This window comes from Columba livia, chromosome 3, assembly GCF_036013475.1.
Source record: "Columba livia isolate bColLiv1 breed racing homer chromosome 3, bColLiv1.pat.W.v2, whole genome shotgun sequence".
NCBI classification, from domain to species: Eukaryota; Metazoa; Chordata; class Aves; order Columbiformes; family Columbidae; genus Columba; species Columba livia.
The window spans coordinates 17114825-17133267 of NC_088604.1; the positions used below are offsets into that span (position 1 = coordinate 17114825).

Below are 18443 nucleotides of genomic sequence, written 5' to 3' on the forward strand. Positions count from 1 at the left end.
CCTCGCGCGCGGATTGGCCGCCAGCGCTGTCAGTCGGCGGCGGGGCCGCGCCGGCCCCTTGTTGTCACGGCGCCGTGCAGGGCTGGGGCTCTTCGCGCTGCCGCCGCCGCCGTTGCTGCCGCCGTGGGAGCCCGGGCGGGGAGCGGTGCCGCTGGCCTCGTCACCCGCTCTCCCGGCGTGGGAAGAGGCGCGCTCGCCATGGCCACCAGCACCACGGGCTCTACGCTGCTGCAGCCCCTCAGCAACGCCGTGCGACTGCCCGTCGACCAGGTGAGGATGGGGAGGCGCCTGCCCCGCCGCTGCGTCCCGGGGGCTCGCCGGGGAGGGGCGGTGCCGCGCCGGGCGAGCGCCCCGGCTCCGCGCCTTTCCGCCCCGCCCTGTCCCCCCGCGGCTCCTCCATCCTCCCCGCCTCCGCCGGGCGGGGGGCCGAGGGGAGGGTGGGCAGCGCCCGGCGGGCCGGCGGCGGCGACTGCGTGAGGGGAGAGTGGGGGCGCGGCCCGCGGGGGCGGGGGGTCCGGCCGCGCCCCGCGTACAGGTGGGCTCCCGCCGGTCCGGCAGCGCGGCCGCGTCCCGGGCCCGTCCCGCCCCGCCGGTGCGTGGCCGCGCCGGGGTGAGGCCGCGGGGGCTGCGATCGCGGCGCCGGGTCGGCCAACTTGTTGGCATCCGCCTTTGGCCAGATGTGGCTCCGCAGCTGGGAACGGGGCCGCTACCAGCGCAGCGATGCGAAGGCTGAGCGATAATTGCGAATGCAAAGCAGTGCGCTGTGCCTGGATGCGCCTGCCAGGGGTTTTTAAATGCAGCGTTAAACAATATGTGTGCTGCACACAATGCTCTCGGGGATGCATGTGTACTTTGTTGGCAGAGCGTTTCTGTGGCATCTTTTGTCCGAGTGATATAAAAATTCCTGAAGGAAGGCTGTTAATCCTGTTGTCTGCACAAAACACCAGAAGATTTCGGAATAAGATTGGGAAACTGAGGTTTGCAGAGTTTAATGACTGAAGTTGTACAATATTTTTTTTTTAAATTTTTTTTTTTTTTTTTTTTAGTGGGGGAAGTGGTCTAGACCTTCCAAATCTACAGAATATTTATGTGGTTTTGAATACATAAGTAGCCTGAAGTATCTCCTATAAATTTCATGTCAGGAATTATTATTAAAAAAACCTGAAGTCTTTTAATGAATGAATGAAATACATCAAGGAAAACAGTCTGTGTTTATGCAGAGAGAGGTTGATTTTACAAAATATACCTGAGTGAGAAAAGTAAGTGGAAAATAAATGTGGAGGAAGGAACGTGTGTAGTGAAAGAGTTTTGTGATACACTGAATTACTGAACTACGTGCTTTTTCCTTCCCCCATCCTCCCACCATTTGTTCGAATGGAGGAGAGAGAACCTTAGGTTAGGATCCACATGAAAAAGTACCTTCTAGAACACTGACAAAAGCAGGCAAGTTTAAATGGAGCTTGCTGTGATGGGAGAGATACTGTGCACAACTTCCAGTGATACCTCTGCCTGGGGTCAATGGCACCGCCTGGCTCGGTGCCTGGGACGTGCAGGCTGGAAGCTCTTTTTGCCGTGTGCTTTGTATTCATTTCCATAAAGTGCGTAGCTTCTATGAGGTACCGTAAAACAAGTAAGAGATGACCATCTTTTCATGGCATGATGCCGGTGTCATATAATTATCTATTCATAACAACAGCCATAAATTTAATTGCTTCATGACGTAATGCGGCTTCTACCCAATTTATTTTAAATGTTGTGTATTTGGCATTTTGATGATAATAAAGCTACTTTTTATCGAAGCCTGGAAAACTTCACTGTATTGAACGTTTTGCAACAGACGCTCCTGTAAAGCCAAGATGTTTTTATAACATACTATTTGAGCTCTGTTGGAGCTTTTGGGGATAATGACAATGGAGGGTGGCTAAGCACATGGTTTAAAAGATTTGTTATAAGCAGTTAAAAACCATGCATACGTTGGTTTTAGACATCAGTGGGCTGTACGTAATACAGGTCCAGTTGTGTATGATGACTGGAGTATGAATTGGGGACTTACAAAATTACGCTGCACTGAGGAGAATGTATCTATACCTTTTGTTTTTTTAATCAAAGTTAGAGTTTTGTGACCTCTCAGCTTAAGAGTCTATCTTGATTGTAAGTTCGTGATACAGAAAGAATGTGAAATGTGTTCAGTGTAATCAAATCAAAGATAGTAAAAGGAGAGAATGAGGGCAGAGAAGGAGAAGCGTTTATACTCTTTGCTGTGTGTGCTCAAAGATTGTGTGACATTCAGTGATACTATGCTCATACTTGGTATGAGAAGGTCGCAGTGCTTTGAAAAAAATTAAGAGAGTAAAGGTTTTTCTGATCGGTAGGTTGTTTCTGCTACTTGATCCCAATCTGTACTGTGACTACAGTCATATCAGTATGGCGGGGACTTGAAATGAGCACTCCAGAATAATTCCAGCACTCAGAACTGAAGGGGATGATTGGGTTTTGTTTCTTCACTTCTATGTTCAGGTTCTGACCCCAAGTAACTACTACTCTTCACATCCAAAATGTTGTGATTGTCACATTTAAGCCATTACTGTCTAATTATCCTGCTGTAAAGTTGTAGTGAAGGCAAAGGTAGCATGTGTCAGTGACACTCTGCTGTCTGGGTGTTCAGACAAATGGATGAAGAACCTGCCTATTTGGCGGTGAAAGGAAGTAGGAATTTCAGTTAAAGGTGAAGTGGATAAGGTTGAACTAATTAATCAGATCCAAATCTGTGTGTAGAGTGAATGTGAGAAATAGATTACTTTTCGACTTAATGCTTATGAGAACTAGAAGTACAGAATTGTTTGCGAATGGTATGGTTATGAGCTTGTTAGAGATCAGTGCGGAAGATGGAGTATGACAGCTCCACCAGAGCTGTTTGACACACTTTTATGAACGGTCTTCTCTGCATGCCCAACTGTGTTACAAGAGAAAAGCCTTGTTGCTGTAATAGATTGCTGTTCCTAGATCTTTCCTGCTTGTACTAGAGTGCTAGTTGGTTGTAGGAATGGAGAATAACTTATTTTCTGCTTCTATGTACATCCCCCAACCAGGTATTATGTGATAACTTGCCACTATGTTAAGCCTTCCTTTGACTCTTATTTTGCCTTGGACCAGGTTAACTGAAGTGACTACTTGGAAAAGCTGGTGTGTTTTTGATAGGCTTCTTGTTCCAATTTTTCTATTGTTATTTTAAGTCTTGTGGTGCAAGGGAGGATGCTCAGTGTGAACAAGAACCTATGATTATCTCTGTAGATTTGGGAAGGCAAACTTGCACACCTTTCTTTTGTATTTTATTATAAAGGGAAAAAAAATGCTCCTTGGTGGTGAAAAGCCTGAAGTAAGGACTGTATCTTTTCACTTCTTGGAGAGTCTCTTTGCTGCTCGGAAAAGGAAGAATCCCATTGGCAACTGTATCACCTGGGGTCTTTAATGAATGAATGTATGTTAACGTACCACAGTATAACCCTCTGTCTTGCTGGGGGAGAGAGGGAATAAATTCAGTTTTATCCTTACTGCCCCTGAGAGCTAAAGAGAAGTATGGGAAGGATTATCATAAAAAACAGGCTGCTAGAGAATCATGTATTGCATAATGCATTGAGGTTGCAATTTTATTATAGTTATGTCTCTCACCTAGCCTGCTGTTTTTCCTGTGTGTACTCATGTTGTATTTGTGCCTCTGCCACTTTCTTCTTTCTCAGAGGTAAATTGTGACAAATAGCGCATTGGACCTGGGTCAGTTTCTAGTTCTGGCATTGTCTTGCTGATTGTCTATTGACAAATGACTTCTCTTGATGACATGTCAGCCTGCCTGTCATTAAATGGGAGATATTTAAATGTGCTGAGAGACGAGAGTGGTTCTTGGAGAGCCAAGCTTTCTTTTTGCTTTTAGGTCTTCGCAGGGTGAGGTGAGTTCAGAGAACAACCTTTGCTTTCACTGCTTCCACCAGAGGGAGCAAATTTTTTAACTGCAAATCGGCAAAAATTATGTGGGTTACTAATGCCCTTCATTTGCCATAGAAACAGATAACTCTACTGGAGGGGCAGCTGAGCAGGGGAGATAGGAGATTGACTGTAACAATATGTGAGTGTCAACTTTTTGCATGGTTTGTCTAAGAGATTGATCTTTAGATCTTGCAATATGATCTGAACAACTGGATCAACTGAACTTGAGTGATTATCTTCTAGATAAGAAAAGATAGTATGGTTCCAACTGCTAGCAGTATAGCCACGTGGAGATGTACAGACTGAATAAAATGTCGTGTTTATGATTATGCACTTCACATAAATTCCAGGATGTAAAGATAGACAGTGTTACTTTTCAACGAAAAAAAAACCAACACCTTGCTGTTCCCACAGTTTTCTTGGTTGGTGTTTTTTCTTCCCCCACAGTCTGATTTTAGCTTTTATTTGAATAAATTTGCTCATTTGTGTAGAATAAATATAATTTTCTATACAAGTACCATCAACCTTCAAAGAATCTAAACTGACCTTTTATAAATAATAAGCATTAAAATCCAAGTCCTCCTAAACGTGAACGGTATAAATCATATGTACTCCATGAATCTGGTCATCACAGGCCAGTCTGCTCCATCTATATCTTTGCATAATTTTCTGCATGTGCTTCTTTGTGCAAAGGATTAGCCAGGTTGCTTTCAACATGTGCTTAACGCACTAAGTTCCACATAAAAGCAAGTATCATTGACATATGTTGAGCCTTCATGTTTCACCTTGTTGCCTTCAAGGAGAGTGGGCAAGATCTTTTTTCCTCTTACGTATGTCTGAAATGTTCATTTCTTCCATGCACATGGCTGGCAAGATATATCCGCAAATTTTTTACTTTGTGCTTTGGAGATAAGCCACAGCTGGAGTTTAGGTTGAAGAGCAGGCTTGGAGGTGATGTAGAGACTCACTTTGAGATTGCAGCATTTGGAGAGGCTGTATGTGCGTGATCTGCCTGCAGGCAACATCTGGATGTGTCTCCTAGTTAGCACTCTGTTCTTTCAGAAAGTTTTGGGCATTGGTGATGCCTCAGCCTCCCTTGTTTTCTGCCAAGGCAACCTGAGTACTGAGGATTAAAATGCTTTAGTCTGATAAAACCCCTTTTTGTCTAAACATGGAGTGGAAATAAAAAAGTTTGTCCTGTATAGCTGTCCAGAATTTAGTTGGCCTAGTATTTGTATTAAGCATTATGAAACTATAAAAAAGAATAAAGTGAGGAGTGTCTCAGGTTTTATTCTCTTTTAACATTTATTCTTAGACCCTTGTGTGCAGGTGTGAAATACAGAGCAGCATGTTACTGTTTTTTTCCTGATGTGACCCAGGAAACTTATGAGTAATAGAAGTGAGGAAAAGAAGCATTTGTGAGTGTGTCAAATCCAAACACTAAAGATGAGGGAGTGATGGGGTAAGAAAATTGTGCCACTGCTTTGCTCTGTGCTTTGCTTACCCACTGCTAGCAACAGTCAGAAGACCAAAGGGTGGATAGCAAAGCCACAAGCGGGGCATCACGGAATGGTTTGGGCTGGAAGGAACCATAAAGATGACCTAGTTCCAACCCTCTGGCCATCGGCAGTGACACCTTCCACTAGACACCTCCCATGACAATAGATGGAGACTGTAGTAGGTGAAAGGAAGCTGGACAAAGGCCCTTTCTCCATCTGTATGTGCTGTTCTCAATGACTGGATGTTTTGAGGTGTTTGGATTCACTAGCAAAGTCCTGGGATGGTGTTTTTATCAGTTTCTTAGCTTCCCTTTGAACTACTGGGAGAGAATATATCATCAGAAGGGTCCTAGTCTCTCTGCATTGACACCCTTCCCAGATTTTGGGATTCATGTTTGGGTGTTGACTTAACTCTCCTGGTATTGTTGGTTGAAGATACTCCAAAATGAAAAAACGTGTAAAGAAGGATGAAGCTCTTGGGATAAGAGAAAAAATTGGGAAGGGAAGGCAACTATCTTGAATGAAGGAGTGGATGCTGTAATGGGCAGAATTGGAAAGGAAAGCAGACTCTGGTTACGGTGCTGGAAAAGATGAACCCATCTATTAAGGCGCAGAAAGATTTAGTGCAAGAAATAAATACTTATATTTAATTCAGGTTCGTGAATATTGTTGTGAGGACATAAAGTATAGAGCTACTTTAAATTTTAATTTTTAGGGAGGCAGCAGTGAATTTTCATTCTGATACACTCTTGCTCACTTTCATACTGGGTATGTTTTCTCCAGGTTTTTGTGAAGCAGTGGAAAACTCAAATATAATTACAGCCCAAGGTTTCTACAGTAAACATCTAAAATAAACAGTCTTTACCTGAACAGCCTATAGTCACCTGCTTTGTTTTGTCAAATTGTTTTTCCCATCCTTAGGCAGTTCATTAATGTGGTGTAAGTGTGAACACTTACTGACCTATGTTTGCCACAGTACAAGCTGTTTCTGAATTCAAAATACAGTTCAGAAATTGCTACAAAAATACTGCAGTCCTGGAATGTCGAAAAGAAATACAGGGGGTGTCCAAAGAACAGGCGAATAACATAAAAACAATAAGACATAAGGAAGATTACGAGAGTCACTTATTTACTGAGTACATATTTACCACTGTGTTGCTCTGTCTTTGAAGTGTTACTGCTGTAAATCTGTTGTACCACAGGTACGCAGATCCTTTCCCTCTGTGTGCTTTTTCTCAGGTACAGTGCTGACTTGAAACAAGAGTTCTGAAAACCGAAAAAACTTATTTCAGTTATCTTTATCATTCAGTAGCCCTGATATTTGTTGATTTAACTCCTGTTTACCTGTTCCTGTGTTGAGCTGATAAAGCACAGTGATACATCCTTTGCAGCTTGATTGTGGCGTGTCATCTTCACATTTATTATTTTGACTAACGTGCATGTTTCCTAATTAACAGATGTCCAGGGTTTTTTTCTTGTTTTCCAGGCCTTTGAGTGAGAGAATCTAGACTGTGGGGTTTTGTTTTTTCACTGGAAGGTGAGAAGAACTACACATACCCAGCTGAAAGGCAGTTTACTTAATATGTGCATCTTCACAGCTTTTTTTCTTTTCTTTTTTTACAGAAAGTGTTGATGCAGTTCTTGAGTATGGATATTTTGTTTTCCCTCTTTCCTTTGGAAAGTACTTTAAATTCAACATCAGTTATTATTAGACTTATAGCACTTGTTCAAGTGAACAAAGCTGTTTGGCAATTTCCATTTGTCTGTAAATTTAAGTAAATGCTAGTTATGTCTGCTTGTTTTAAGTGATGTTTTTGGCAGGTAAGCCATCTTTTGTAAAGGAAACCATCCATAACTCTGCCTTTTATTGTGGAATAATGTATCCAAAGGTGAAGAAGCTATTTTGGGTTTGGCTGTAATGGTGTGATTTGCTGTAGCTGGGACTTTGGTGTTTTCTTTTACTTCTAGTTAAAGTGACCCAAGCTGCCGAAGGAGGTACTGTTATCCTGAAACATGGCTTGTGAGCACACTGTTTGTATACCTACAGTGGCATATGCTACCCATATAGATCATTCTTCAGCTTTCCAACCTGCCTGCTGGCTGAGTAATGCTCTTCATTCTGCTGCTTCCTGTCAATCATTCATATATAGGTGTGTGTGTATATATATATATATATATATATAAAATTAATAATTCAGCAATGACTAAGCATGTCACTCAAAAAGTGAACTGACAGCCCAAAACATAGTGAATGGGTTTTTATTTTTCACAGTAGAAAAGCTAGACAGAAGTTGAGGCCACTGTGAATCTGCAGGAATATTGTTAGAAGCCCAGTGATGGCTACCAGATCTGTAGATGGTCTAACCTTGGAATGTGTTAATAAATTATTATCTGTAATGGGATTGAATATAAGAAGTTAGATAAAATATCTTAAAATGGAAGCATAATTTTAGATGTTACTAAAATATTATAAAAGAAAATGGAATTAATTTGAAAAACTCTAACAGCTCGAAGTAGTGTTCATTACTTCTGCAGGTTGCTGTGTGTTGCAAATGTTTTCAGGGCTGTTGTGCTTGGAGACTTCGTAGGTGGCTGATTTCATGCAGATGATTCCTCAGCTGGGAAGAGCAGGAGGATAATGGACATGGGGGAGTAGAGACTGAGCTGAACAGTAGTTCATTCAAGGCAGAGCATGGTAAACTCCTTTCTTTTTTCTTTTTTTTTTCCCCCCATGGAGAACACTGAGAAGCTGACTCTCATAAAGATGGAGAACATTAGTTTTACTTGCTAATTAAGTCGACTACTCCTGTTACTGGATTTCTGCAGGCTATACAGACAAGAGAGTGTTACTATCTGTGTTTTGTTTATTTTAAGATGGTTTTCAGTTTCTCACATATCAGCAGAATATAATAGTATTGAGGTAGATCTTAATGGAGAAAAGTGTCTGTTTCCAGTTGCATTTGAGAAGGATACCTCCAGAGATGTTAATTATTTTGCTTTATTTTTTAAGCGGCTAGGAAAGTGAGAAAATGGTAAAGTTTTTACAAAATTTCAGTCACTTTAGTGTTTCTCTGGGCATTAAATAAAACCTTATTGCTCAAATACACATTTGAATATATTGTATACTGATGACACTTATGTGACAAAGAGTAGAGATTTGGAGGTTGATGACTATATGCATGTGTATGTGACAAAAAGCCACACTTCTGAAAATGTCATAGCTCAGCTGGTCTTTGTCTGGAACAGTGTTTTGCCAACATAATGCCAGGCTGTTGTGTTTCAGTGTCGTAAACCCATTTTCCCTGATAGTCTGAGCTCTGTAGCCCTTAACTGACCAAACCAGTTTTTGCTCAACAGGAGCAAGTGCTTTAGGTCCCTGTTGATGTTGAGGAGAGAAGAAAAGCAAAACAAAGCACACAAGCAAGAACCCCAACCCAGTACTATTAGTCCAGTTTCATCTTTGAACCAACTTGTTTCCTGGTTTTTGTCTGTTCTGTGGATAAGTCGCTGTTACATGTGACAGCTCAGAGTCTATAATGCTGAGTCCTCAAGAGCTCATCAAAGAGAACACCCTTCAGCTGACATCTTGCTATCTTTAATGAATTAGTTTTACTTGTTTCTACTGTAAAATGTGTACATTGATGTTTCATTTTGCATCTTTATTCATACGGTTTTTCTTAGAGTAATTCTGAGTAATGGTTTAATAAGCCTTGTTTGAAATAGCTTATTGGATTTGATGCTCATTCATTGAACAAACCAGATTATAATACTTGTGCCCACATCATGTACTTCATGATGTTCTTCGCTCTCTCCAGCATTATTAAGAACTACAAGCTAGAGACTCAAGTTAATACTGGAAATAGAAGTACTATTATTAATGTTATGTCATGGCTGTCTTTGATGTTTTGGACTGAAATCAGCTTGGAAAGAAAGCATTCAGAATCTGATGAGTAAGTCCTTACAGCTGCCAGTGCATTCATATGAAGATGAAGTATATTTGTGCAGCATTAAAAAGCTTTGCCAGTGGTGTCAAAGTTGATAGACACAAATGTTTCGAGTATGGACTTGAAGGAAGTGGCTGCTATTAGAGGGGCTGTGCTTGGAAGTCTCGTCTGAAAATGAGTGTTCCTTTATATTTGGTACTATATAAACACACAGTAACAGACTTTGCTACAAAGCGCACACTGCCTTAACATAAACATCTCCCATATGGATACTACCTTAAAATAAGCATTACTGCTTCTCCTCCATTTCTGCAGATTTCAACCATGAAGTGAGGTTGAGCCTGAAGGGCAGGACTCTTAATTAGCCACATTTTCATCATGGAAGACACTTGTTATTGTTTGATCAAAAACTGCATATGAAAGCATTGCCACAAAATTTACGATCTTTGAGTTGAAAGAGGGATCCCTGTTTCTTTCTATCAGTTAAACAAGAAGAGTTCTCCTTATTAATCTTTTGAGTGTCCCTCACCTTTATCAGATACCTGTACCATTGTCTCTGGACTTCTCTTTCTGACATTTCCCAATAAATTGAAGAAAATTACCACACATTTGATTTTTATTTTTGTCACGGAATTGCTTTTTTTTCAGCTTTACTGTGGAAATTGTTATTTTTTCCTTATTTTTTCCCCCCCCCCTTTTTTTTTTTAAAGTATCAGGGCAGCAATTTTCAGCAAATAGTTGGAAAATTGATCGTTGGCTTTCAAATGATACTTATTCTGACTCTTCAGAATAAGAGCTCTTTCAGCTCTTAGTAGTTCGGCAGTAAGCAATTATTGGATAATTGTACAAACTGTTAGTTTTCTTTTATACGGGATGAAGGTTAGCAATTGGGCAGAAGAAGATCCATCTGTACTGCTGTCTGGTGGCTCTGCAAAAAGCATCAGCTCTCCTGCGTTATAAGTATTAATAGCTTTTTGTGAACATCTGTAGTTGTTTTTAATTCCTTAGCTGGTTGTTTTGGTGGAAAAGGGAAATGGTTTTGACCTAGCAGGCAGCAAGAACAAGAAAATACTGACATTTGAGAAACAAGGCACAACCGAGGCTTCATTAATTGTGATAAAGTTGGGCAATTTTTGACAAGTATGTATCGACAAATATGATGCTTGGAGAAGTTTGTGTTTTTATAATATTGCTGCTAGTAAAATAGCCCTATAGACTCAGGAAAAAAAAAATCAAAGCTTCAGCTTTAAGATCAGTTCTTCTTTTTAAATAAAATGTGCATTATTCTGTCTTGATCTCCCAGCTCTTGCAAGAGCTCTTTTCAAAGAGTTTTTGTAGTTCATGTTATAACACGTTTTTTTAAAATGTCTTTTCTCTCTAATAACTGTTTGTTGAAAATAGAGCCATAAGATGGGAGAACAGGAATTCTGCCCCATGCACCTTGCTCACTAGCCCTGTCAGCCAAGGCAGGAAGCATCTGTGATAACTTTATTTCTGTGGCAGGGTGGTGGGCCAAAAATGGCTGGAGACAGGGAGAGAAAGGGTGCTGGCATCTTGCAGCTCAGAAAAACTGAATTCCATGGAGGAGACATGCCATGGTGTGGTGAAATGGGTAAAAACCCTGAATCTGTGGCTGTAGATTCATTGTCTCTGCAGGTTATTGACTGTTACAAGCGACAGATCTTGCATCTTGAAACTATTATTTTAGGCACTGTGCATGATCGGGTAGGATTCAGTGCTTCTGCTTATATTTAGGTGACCATTTTCCAAAGCCTATTTCATCAGCAGTGAGAACTATACTGCCTTTTTAATTTTTAAATTAACAGCTTAAAACAAACAAAAATACCATACAAAACCAACCAACCAAACCAAGCAAAAAACCCACATGGGCTTTAATTCATCCAGAGTGTGTTATTGAGGCCACAGGCATTCATTGCGGTTTGCAGGTTTGAATACTTTTTTTTTTCCTTCTGAACAGAGAAGATTTGTTAAAAATGAGAAAATACAAAGCACAAAGATGACATAAATTCCAAGGAGGTTATGTGTGACATTGACAGAAGAGCGTAAAATGCAGCATTCCTGAATTTTATTTGGTGCTTTAGCCTCTAGACCACTGTTTCTCTTGTACTTCATAGTCTGTGTTTTGGTTTTAAGTGCCTCTCGGTGCCTTGGTAGAGCTGGTGTGCAAAACTTTATACAGTCGTGTTGCTGCTTCTCAGTGGATTGTAGGCCGTGTGGGCCTGTATGATTAATTGTGCCGTCCAATTAGGAATTATCTATATCAGTTAAATTCCCCTGCTGCTTTGGCTGCTTTTTTGAATGAGGCAAATGCCTTCTGTGCTGTGAAATAGCACGATTCTGGAGGGTTTGGCTGCAACGATTGGCTTTTGATATTAAAAAGAAGCTGATATGAAGAGGAAGCTTAGCCTAAAACCTGAATTAGTGGATAAAAATGGCACAGTAGTGTATTAAAAATCAGTTTTGTAGGATAAATAATATTTGCTTCCATATTTCTTTTTAACATGGAGTTTAAAAACTTCTTTAATGGTTTATTAAAGATGCTGCCTATATCGGAAGGTTTGAGATTTCTCGCGGTTCAAATTAAATGTTTTGCCAGACTTTCTCTTGATGGTGAAAATCCTTGTAGCTGTCAGCGACCTTTTTCTCCTTTTCTTTTGCTACATGTAAAGGTTTGATCCCTCAAACACTTTTTTTTTTTTTCCCTAAGAAATAACTTTGTTTTTACAAATGCATGGCATAAATTACTTTTACATTTTTAAAAGACTTGAATAGATGTCTTTAAAAGTTTTATTATAAACTTTCTTATGACTTTTATGCGCAAATGGGAATTTTTTTTATGTAGATAGCTTAGTGCAGTTAATGACAATGGGTTTGCATTTTCTGTAGCTACGTCAAACATTGAAACTGTGAATTTATGCTCATGTTTTAGAGTTACATTCGGCACAAAGCGTGCCTGTAAACTGCACTAGCTGTGTCACCGGTCTTGCACCAAAGTAGTTGACTTAATTTTCAAATTGCCAGAGTACATACAGCAGGTTTTGTAATAGCTTAGTATGTCTAAGTGTTATTTAACACACACCTACATTAATCATTGCTGAGTAACCAGTGCTAGCAATTTATATTATCAGTGTAAATTTTTTATTCTTCTGTGCACATGATTTTCCATTACATGTTGCTCTCTAGGTGGGACTTTGAGGTGTTACTCTCATTATAAGCTGAGCTGTACCTGAGGAGGTAAAATATTCTGTGTTTGTTTTCTTACACATGTGCTAAATTATAACTATTGAGGGTGAAACTTGCTCTTCCATACAACTGCATCAGAATTTTTTCCCGAGGAAGTCTCAGCTTTAAGTGGATTGGGCCACTTCTTATTTATTTTATAAAATGGAGATGCTGATTGGAACAGGTTTTACTAATTTGAGGCACAGGGGACAAGTTAGAATTTGGTTTGAGGAGTTAATCATGCTGCTTTTGGGAATGTGTTGTCTTTGTGGGTGTTCTGCTCATGTCTGACCGAGTCATGAAGTTCTTAAACAGTGTATATGAAACAATGTAATAAGAGCTTGACCTAAGTTTTCAAAAGGTACGCAAGTGCACTGCTCCCAGATGTTGAAGTTACTGTATATAACATTTGCCAACAAAATAACTGCTTGTTTAAGCACCTGGCTTTTGTGGAAGCTTTCGTGATGGTGATGCCCAGCTCTGTCCTTGTTCTTGCTCTCTTGCTGTCTGAATGGCTGTTCCATCGGTCTGCTAGGAAGCCAGATAATTTTTGTGCTCTATTTCAAGGCAAGTTGTATATCTTCAGTTCTTCACGTATCTCAGTGTGAGGATACAGTGAAGCCATATGTCAACTCCACATGGGTCAGTGTGGGTTAAGATGGGAGATGCAATTAGGAAAAAGCTAAATGTTAAATTTTGGCTTTGTTTACTTCAGCAAGTAGTGCAGTACAGGAGGAAGGCTTCTGTGGAATTTAGTGATTGGCACTGAGGATCCAACATTGATCCTACAATTATTTTGGGAAATACTGCTTTTGCCTTGGGTCAGTCCATGGGCTATATGAACACTGACCTTTGGAACAGATATTCTAGTTTGGTTTAGCTTAAAAGAAATCAGGTTTGTGTATTTGGACACCAATACAATGCACACCAAAGCATCTGAAGCAAGGATGACTGGGAGATTTGCTGCAGAAGCCCTCTCCTGATCTGAACTAAAACACTGTACAGATGCACACATTGTCTTGCAGCTGGAATTAGAAGTGAATGGGATACAATTTGGGAGCCCATATAGTCCATTTCTCTTTCTACCCTCTATAGGATTGGTAAGGGTTTACACTTATTTCCATGTGGAAATTAATACCTGTTTCTAATAGCTAAAGTGGTAGATATCTATGCTTTGTACTGAAGCAGCCACAGGTAATTGCAAACAAATAAGCTTCGACTTTGTGATATATATGCTGTGCTTTCCATTTCTTTATAAAATGTAAGAAATCAGATATTCAAAGTGTTTACCAAGTGAATATATAGCCTGTAATAGCAGAAAAGTGTCAGATGAAGATTACCTTTGTGACTGTAACACAGCCCAGTGGCAGCTACATGCTCTTCCATATGAGCTCCTTCTCTTATTCAGAATACAAATCAGTAGTAAACCACAGAGTCTGAGTGACCTGGAGAAACAAGATGATGAAAGTATGTTGTAGTGATGATTTTCAGTTTTGCTTGCATTTTGAGATACTTTGGGCCTGATTTATGGGCATGCTGATATTCAAAATAGCAGCTGAAGTTATATTTTCAGAGTACAGCTTCAGTTTAAGTTGTGTTAAAAGTACTGACTGAAGAACTAGGCACTGAGTGTCTGAAAATGGGGAACCAAAGTTAGTGGGCATTTATTTTACCCACTGGGTTTTCATCGCTGTGTGCCAGTCAACCACCTTTCGAACAGGAATAGGAATAATGATCTTGCAATGTTTACATTTATTTTATGTAGGCTTCCCACATTTAGGACAGAACTGCATAAGCATGTCTATGGGGAAATGTAAGGTGTTTCTATTCAGTACAGGATGCAGATGGTAAGCATTTAATGGGTCATAGAATGAGAGCAAAAACCGTCAATTGTCTTTTTGCTGAATGAAGCAGAAATCCTGCTGGCGAAAATGGAATAAAGCAGCAGAAAGAATATTATCAGAAGCAGGTATGCGTAAGGGCTAAACTGAAGCTGCATGGCTCACAAATCTTAACTGCTTCATAGCTTGGTTTTACAAATATGTCTTTAAAGCTTCGGGAGGATTTGATGTGATACAAGTCTGCAAAACCTTTGGTGCTTTGTAATCGGCATTTGGTACACAATGAGGCAAGTGTCAGGATTGGATTGTTAAGAGTAGAGAAGAAACACAGGGCGGTGTGTGAACATCCTGGTAATGTCCTTCGTGCATCCAAGTATGCGTATGTTTGTGCAGATTTTGGGAAAAGCAGTTTATAAATACACACTAGTAGTTCTGGAGCCACTTGCGAGGAAGGCTTTCAGAACAAGATTGTGTTGCTTGAGTCATTTAGTTGTGTGTGCAAAACACGAACATAATGAATTGACATCCTTGGAACTTTTGCTTTTGGGGTTGGTCTGAATTTTATTGCTGTTCTCAAAATATTCTTATGGAGGGAGGTGGGGTTTTGGTTTAACGAGTTACTGTTTTTCAGATAGGGATTTTGGTCATTTGGGTTAGTAACTAAGCAAGAGCAAGCACTCGGGAAAGGAGTCAGCAGGTAGGGAGCGAAGAGGGGACACTTTGTTCAGATTCGCTTTGCACATTTTCATGAGGCTTTTCCACATTCCTGAACCTGCAGGCTCACCCTGAATTGTGAAATTCAAGTTTGGTTTTGAGAGATGATGATACAGGTCAGAGATGCCAAGCGCTTCTCCCCTTTGCCATGGTAACAGTAAGTGCCAGATGATGCCTATTTTTCTTCCCTGGGTCTTGCTACCCTCCTTGGAGAGGTAATCTGGAAAAGAGGGACATCATGAGACACCAACAGGCAAATTATCTGTAATGCAGCCAAAACAGTGATGTCTGGATGTTCAGTAAAACCAGCAATGCTGACTTGTCCACTGTGCTATCGCTTATGGACACAGGTATTCATCCCCATTTCCTTCCCTCTGTCTTTCCACCTCAGCTTCACAGTGTATCTGTCCCAGTTTTCTCCTCTGTCTCCCTCTACCTCCTAATATGTCTTGGGTGACAATTTTTTGGGTCAGTAACACGCTCTGTGATATATACATAGCTTGATTTCTGTAGTAAATATCAAACACAAATATTGAGACTGAATTCATAGTTAGGTGATTTGGCTTTTTTTTTCATTTTTTTTTTTTATTTCTTGGCTTCTATTTTTTAAAAAAATGTTATGAGTTTGTTTCCCTGTCAGTGGCTCATTAAACTTGACAGTTTTGTATGAAACCTTTCCACTAAATCCACAGATTCGTCCAGAGTTATAAACCTTGCTCTGTTTCATTTGCATCATTGCTTACAAAGGAGAGAAAACAGGTCAAGTCATACCCTGAAAGAATATTTCCTCATTCATTTAGAATTTTTAAAATGCTGTTAAAAGCATAATGTGGATGTGGGAATAAGAGAATGGATGGTAAGGTGTATGTGATGGTTTAGTTTAGGGAACTACTCTTGTTAAAAAGAGCAGCCCTGTCTTCTGAGCCTCTTTCCCTGTCAGCACTTAATGGCTGTGGAACTTGGTATTACAGAAGATTTTAGGGTGGTTCAGAAAAAGGGGAATTATCCTTGTATTTGCAAATGGGAAATCTATGCAATTGTTACAAAGATGATAGTTCTGTACAAAGTTGGTGTTATTTAGCTTCTACTGGAAATATTACCATGTTTACATACGTTCAGACCTTTACCTGTTACTGCCTGAAGCTTGCCTGAAAAATGATGAAGGAATGGACTGGCTGAATTATAGCACTAGAGGCGTGCACTGTGTTCCTGCAAACATCAATCTTAGGCCTGTTGTCATTAATATAAAAACTGTTGTCATTGTACCCTGTAGTATTAGAATAAAGTATATATTTCAGCTAAGTGACATCAAAGAGGCTGAAACGCTGTTGTGCTAAGGGCCAGTCAAGCGTGCGGTGTGTGCAAGCGTCTTGTATTGAAGTGCTTATGACCTGAGGGAGTGGTCCCCAAACTGTTGCTTAGGTTGACTTGGGATGATGCTATTAGACACAGAACATTGTTAGGCAGTTTTCTGCAGCAGAAAAAAAATCCATGGGATGGGAAATGTTCTTTTCTAAATAAAGGAATTCATCCAGCTTTCTGTAGCTTAAGCCAGTTTTGGTAGCGGTTACTGTATTTGAGGAAATTGTTTCTTTATTATGCTCTTACTGTTAATTTTTTTTCCAGGCCACAGTCAGAATGATTCTTTTCTGCTCATTGGTTTGTATTTTTTTAATTCAATTTTTCAGTGCCCTAATGTCTTTAAATATTTAATATACAAGAGATTTTCTATCTTCTAGAATAAATGGCCTGAAGCGAGGAGGAATTTCCGAAACTATGTTACTTGAATGTACAAGAAGAAAGTCCAGTGCGCAGCCAAGCTGTTTATCTGATTATGTACCACTGAAGTGCACTTTGTTGAGCTCTGCTTCTGCACGGGACACTGAAGTGATCTGCCAGGGATCTGTGTAGCTGATATGGTTTTATTTCAAAAATCCAAGTGAAAACCCAACCTGGGTCTTCACGCTACTGGGAGAATATAAGTGATTCCATGGTTGATGGAGTGGTTTGGTATACAGAAAATTTACGGGAAGATACATACAAATTATTATTTTTTTTCTTGGTTCATAGGGTGCTTCTACAGGTTTGATCTGTGTTTTCTTCTCAGCTGCTCAGGAGAGCACTGGTTTGTGCTCTATGGAGGGGGGTTCTTGGGAGAAGCTCTCTGAGGCTGACGTGCTAAGAGCTGTGGCAGAGCCAGAGGTTCTGCACATTGATTGATTGAGTATTTCTGTTAATCTTTAATACACAAGTGTGTGACAACTTTTTTCTTTTTTTATACAGGTCAACTTTGTAGTGTGCCAACTGTTTGCCTTGCTTGCGGCTATTTGGTTTCGAACATACCTTCATTCAAGCAAAACTAGCCCATTTATAAGGCATGTTGTTGCAACCCTCCTGGGCCTCTATCTTGCACTTTTTTGTTTTGGATGGTAAGTTGCACTTAAATTCACTTTTCAGGGACTTGTAGATTTTCATTTCTTGTTTGCAGGAAAGTGTTATGAAGAATGATCTAATTCTATGGTTTTTAACTGCTGCAAATGATGTAGCTTAAATTTAAAAGCTTAGATTTAGAATTTAAATTTAATGGGAAATTTAAATTTAAAAGCTTAGATTTAAAATTTAAAGCTTAGATTTAGCTTAAATTTTCTGATGCAGGGCACAAATTTTGAAAGATCTTCCATTTGCACACTGGTAAGTAACATGCTGTTTTGGGAGGATGAAGCAAGTGCAGTTTGTTTAATTTGTACCAGCTTTTCTGTAAAATTGCTTGAGAAGTATTTTCTTGAGGCACAGCACAGGTGTGCTGACTAAGGTAATTTCTCTTCATATTCACTGCATGACATAACTTGCTGTGTCTTTTTCTGAATATTGAATATAGTCTGACATTTTGGAGGAAGAGTGGCCAGAACTGCAGTACTGATGAAAAAATACCTGGAAAGGGCCTGGTCTCAATTTGAGAGTGTTTGGGGGGAGGAGAGGCCTCTCTTATGTTTTGGAGGGAAGGCGTGTTTTGTTTTGTTCTTTTGGTGGGTGTGTGTTTTTTCTTTTTAACACAAATTTTCTCTGACTGCTGTTTTCACATCTTGATCTTTTCACAGTGTAGCAAGCCAGAATTTTAGTAGGTCTAATAAAGGATATGCATTTAGTTGAGCAAATTTTTTTTTTGTGTTCACAAATAGCTTACTAAATGGCTCTCATTTTCCCAGGCTGGTTTAAGATTA

General features: G+C 40.0%; 1 protein-coding gene across 1 annotated transcript in view; it reads left to right on the forward strand.

Annotated features, from left to right (window-relative positions):
• Positions 1 to 52: 52 nt before the first annotated feature.
• Positions 53 to 18443, forward strand: part of MBOAT2 (membrane bound O-acyltransferase domain containing 2) — a 93842-nt gene continuing 75451 nt past the window's right edge. Inside the window, exons 1-2 of the mRNA XM_065059556.1 lie at positions 53 to 270; positions 17506 to 17651. Of these exons, the coding sequence (XP_064915628.1) occupies positions 199 to 270; positions 17506 to 17651 (218 nt within the window). The 5' untranslated portion in view covers positions 53 to 198. The remainder of the gene's footprint in view (positions 271 to 17505; positions 17652 to 18443) is intronic.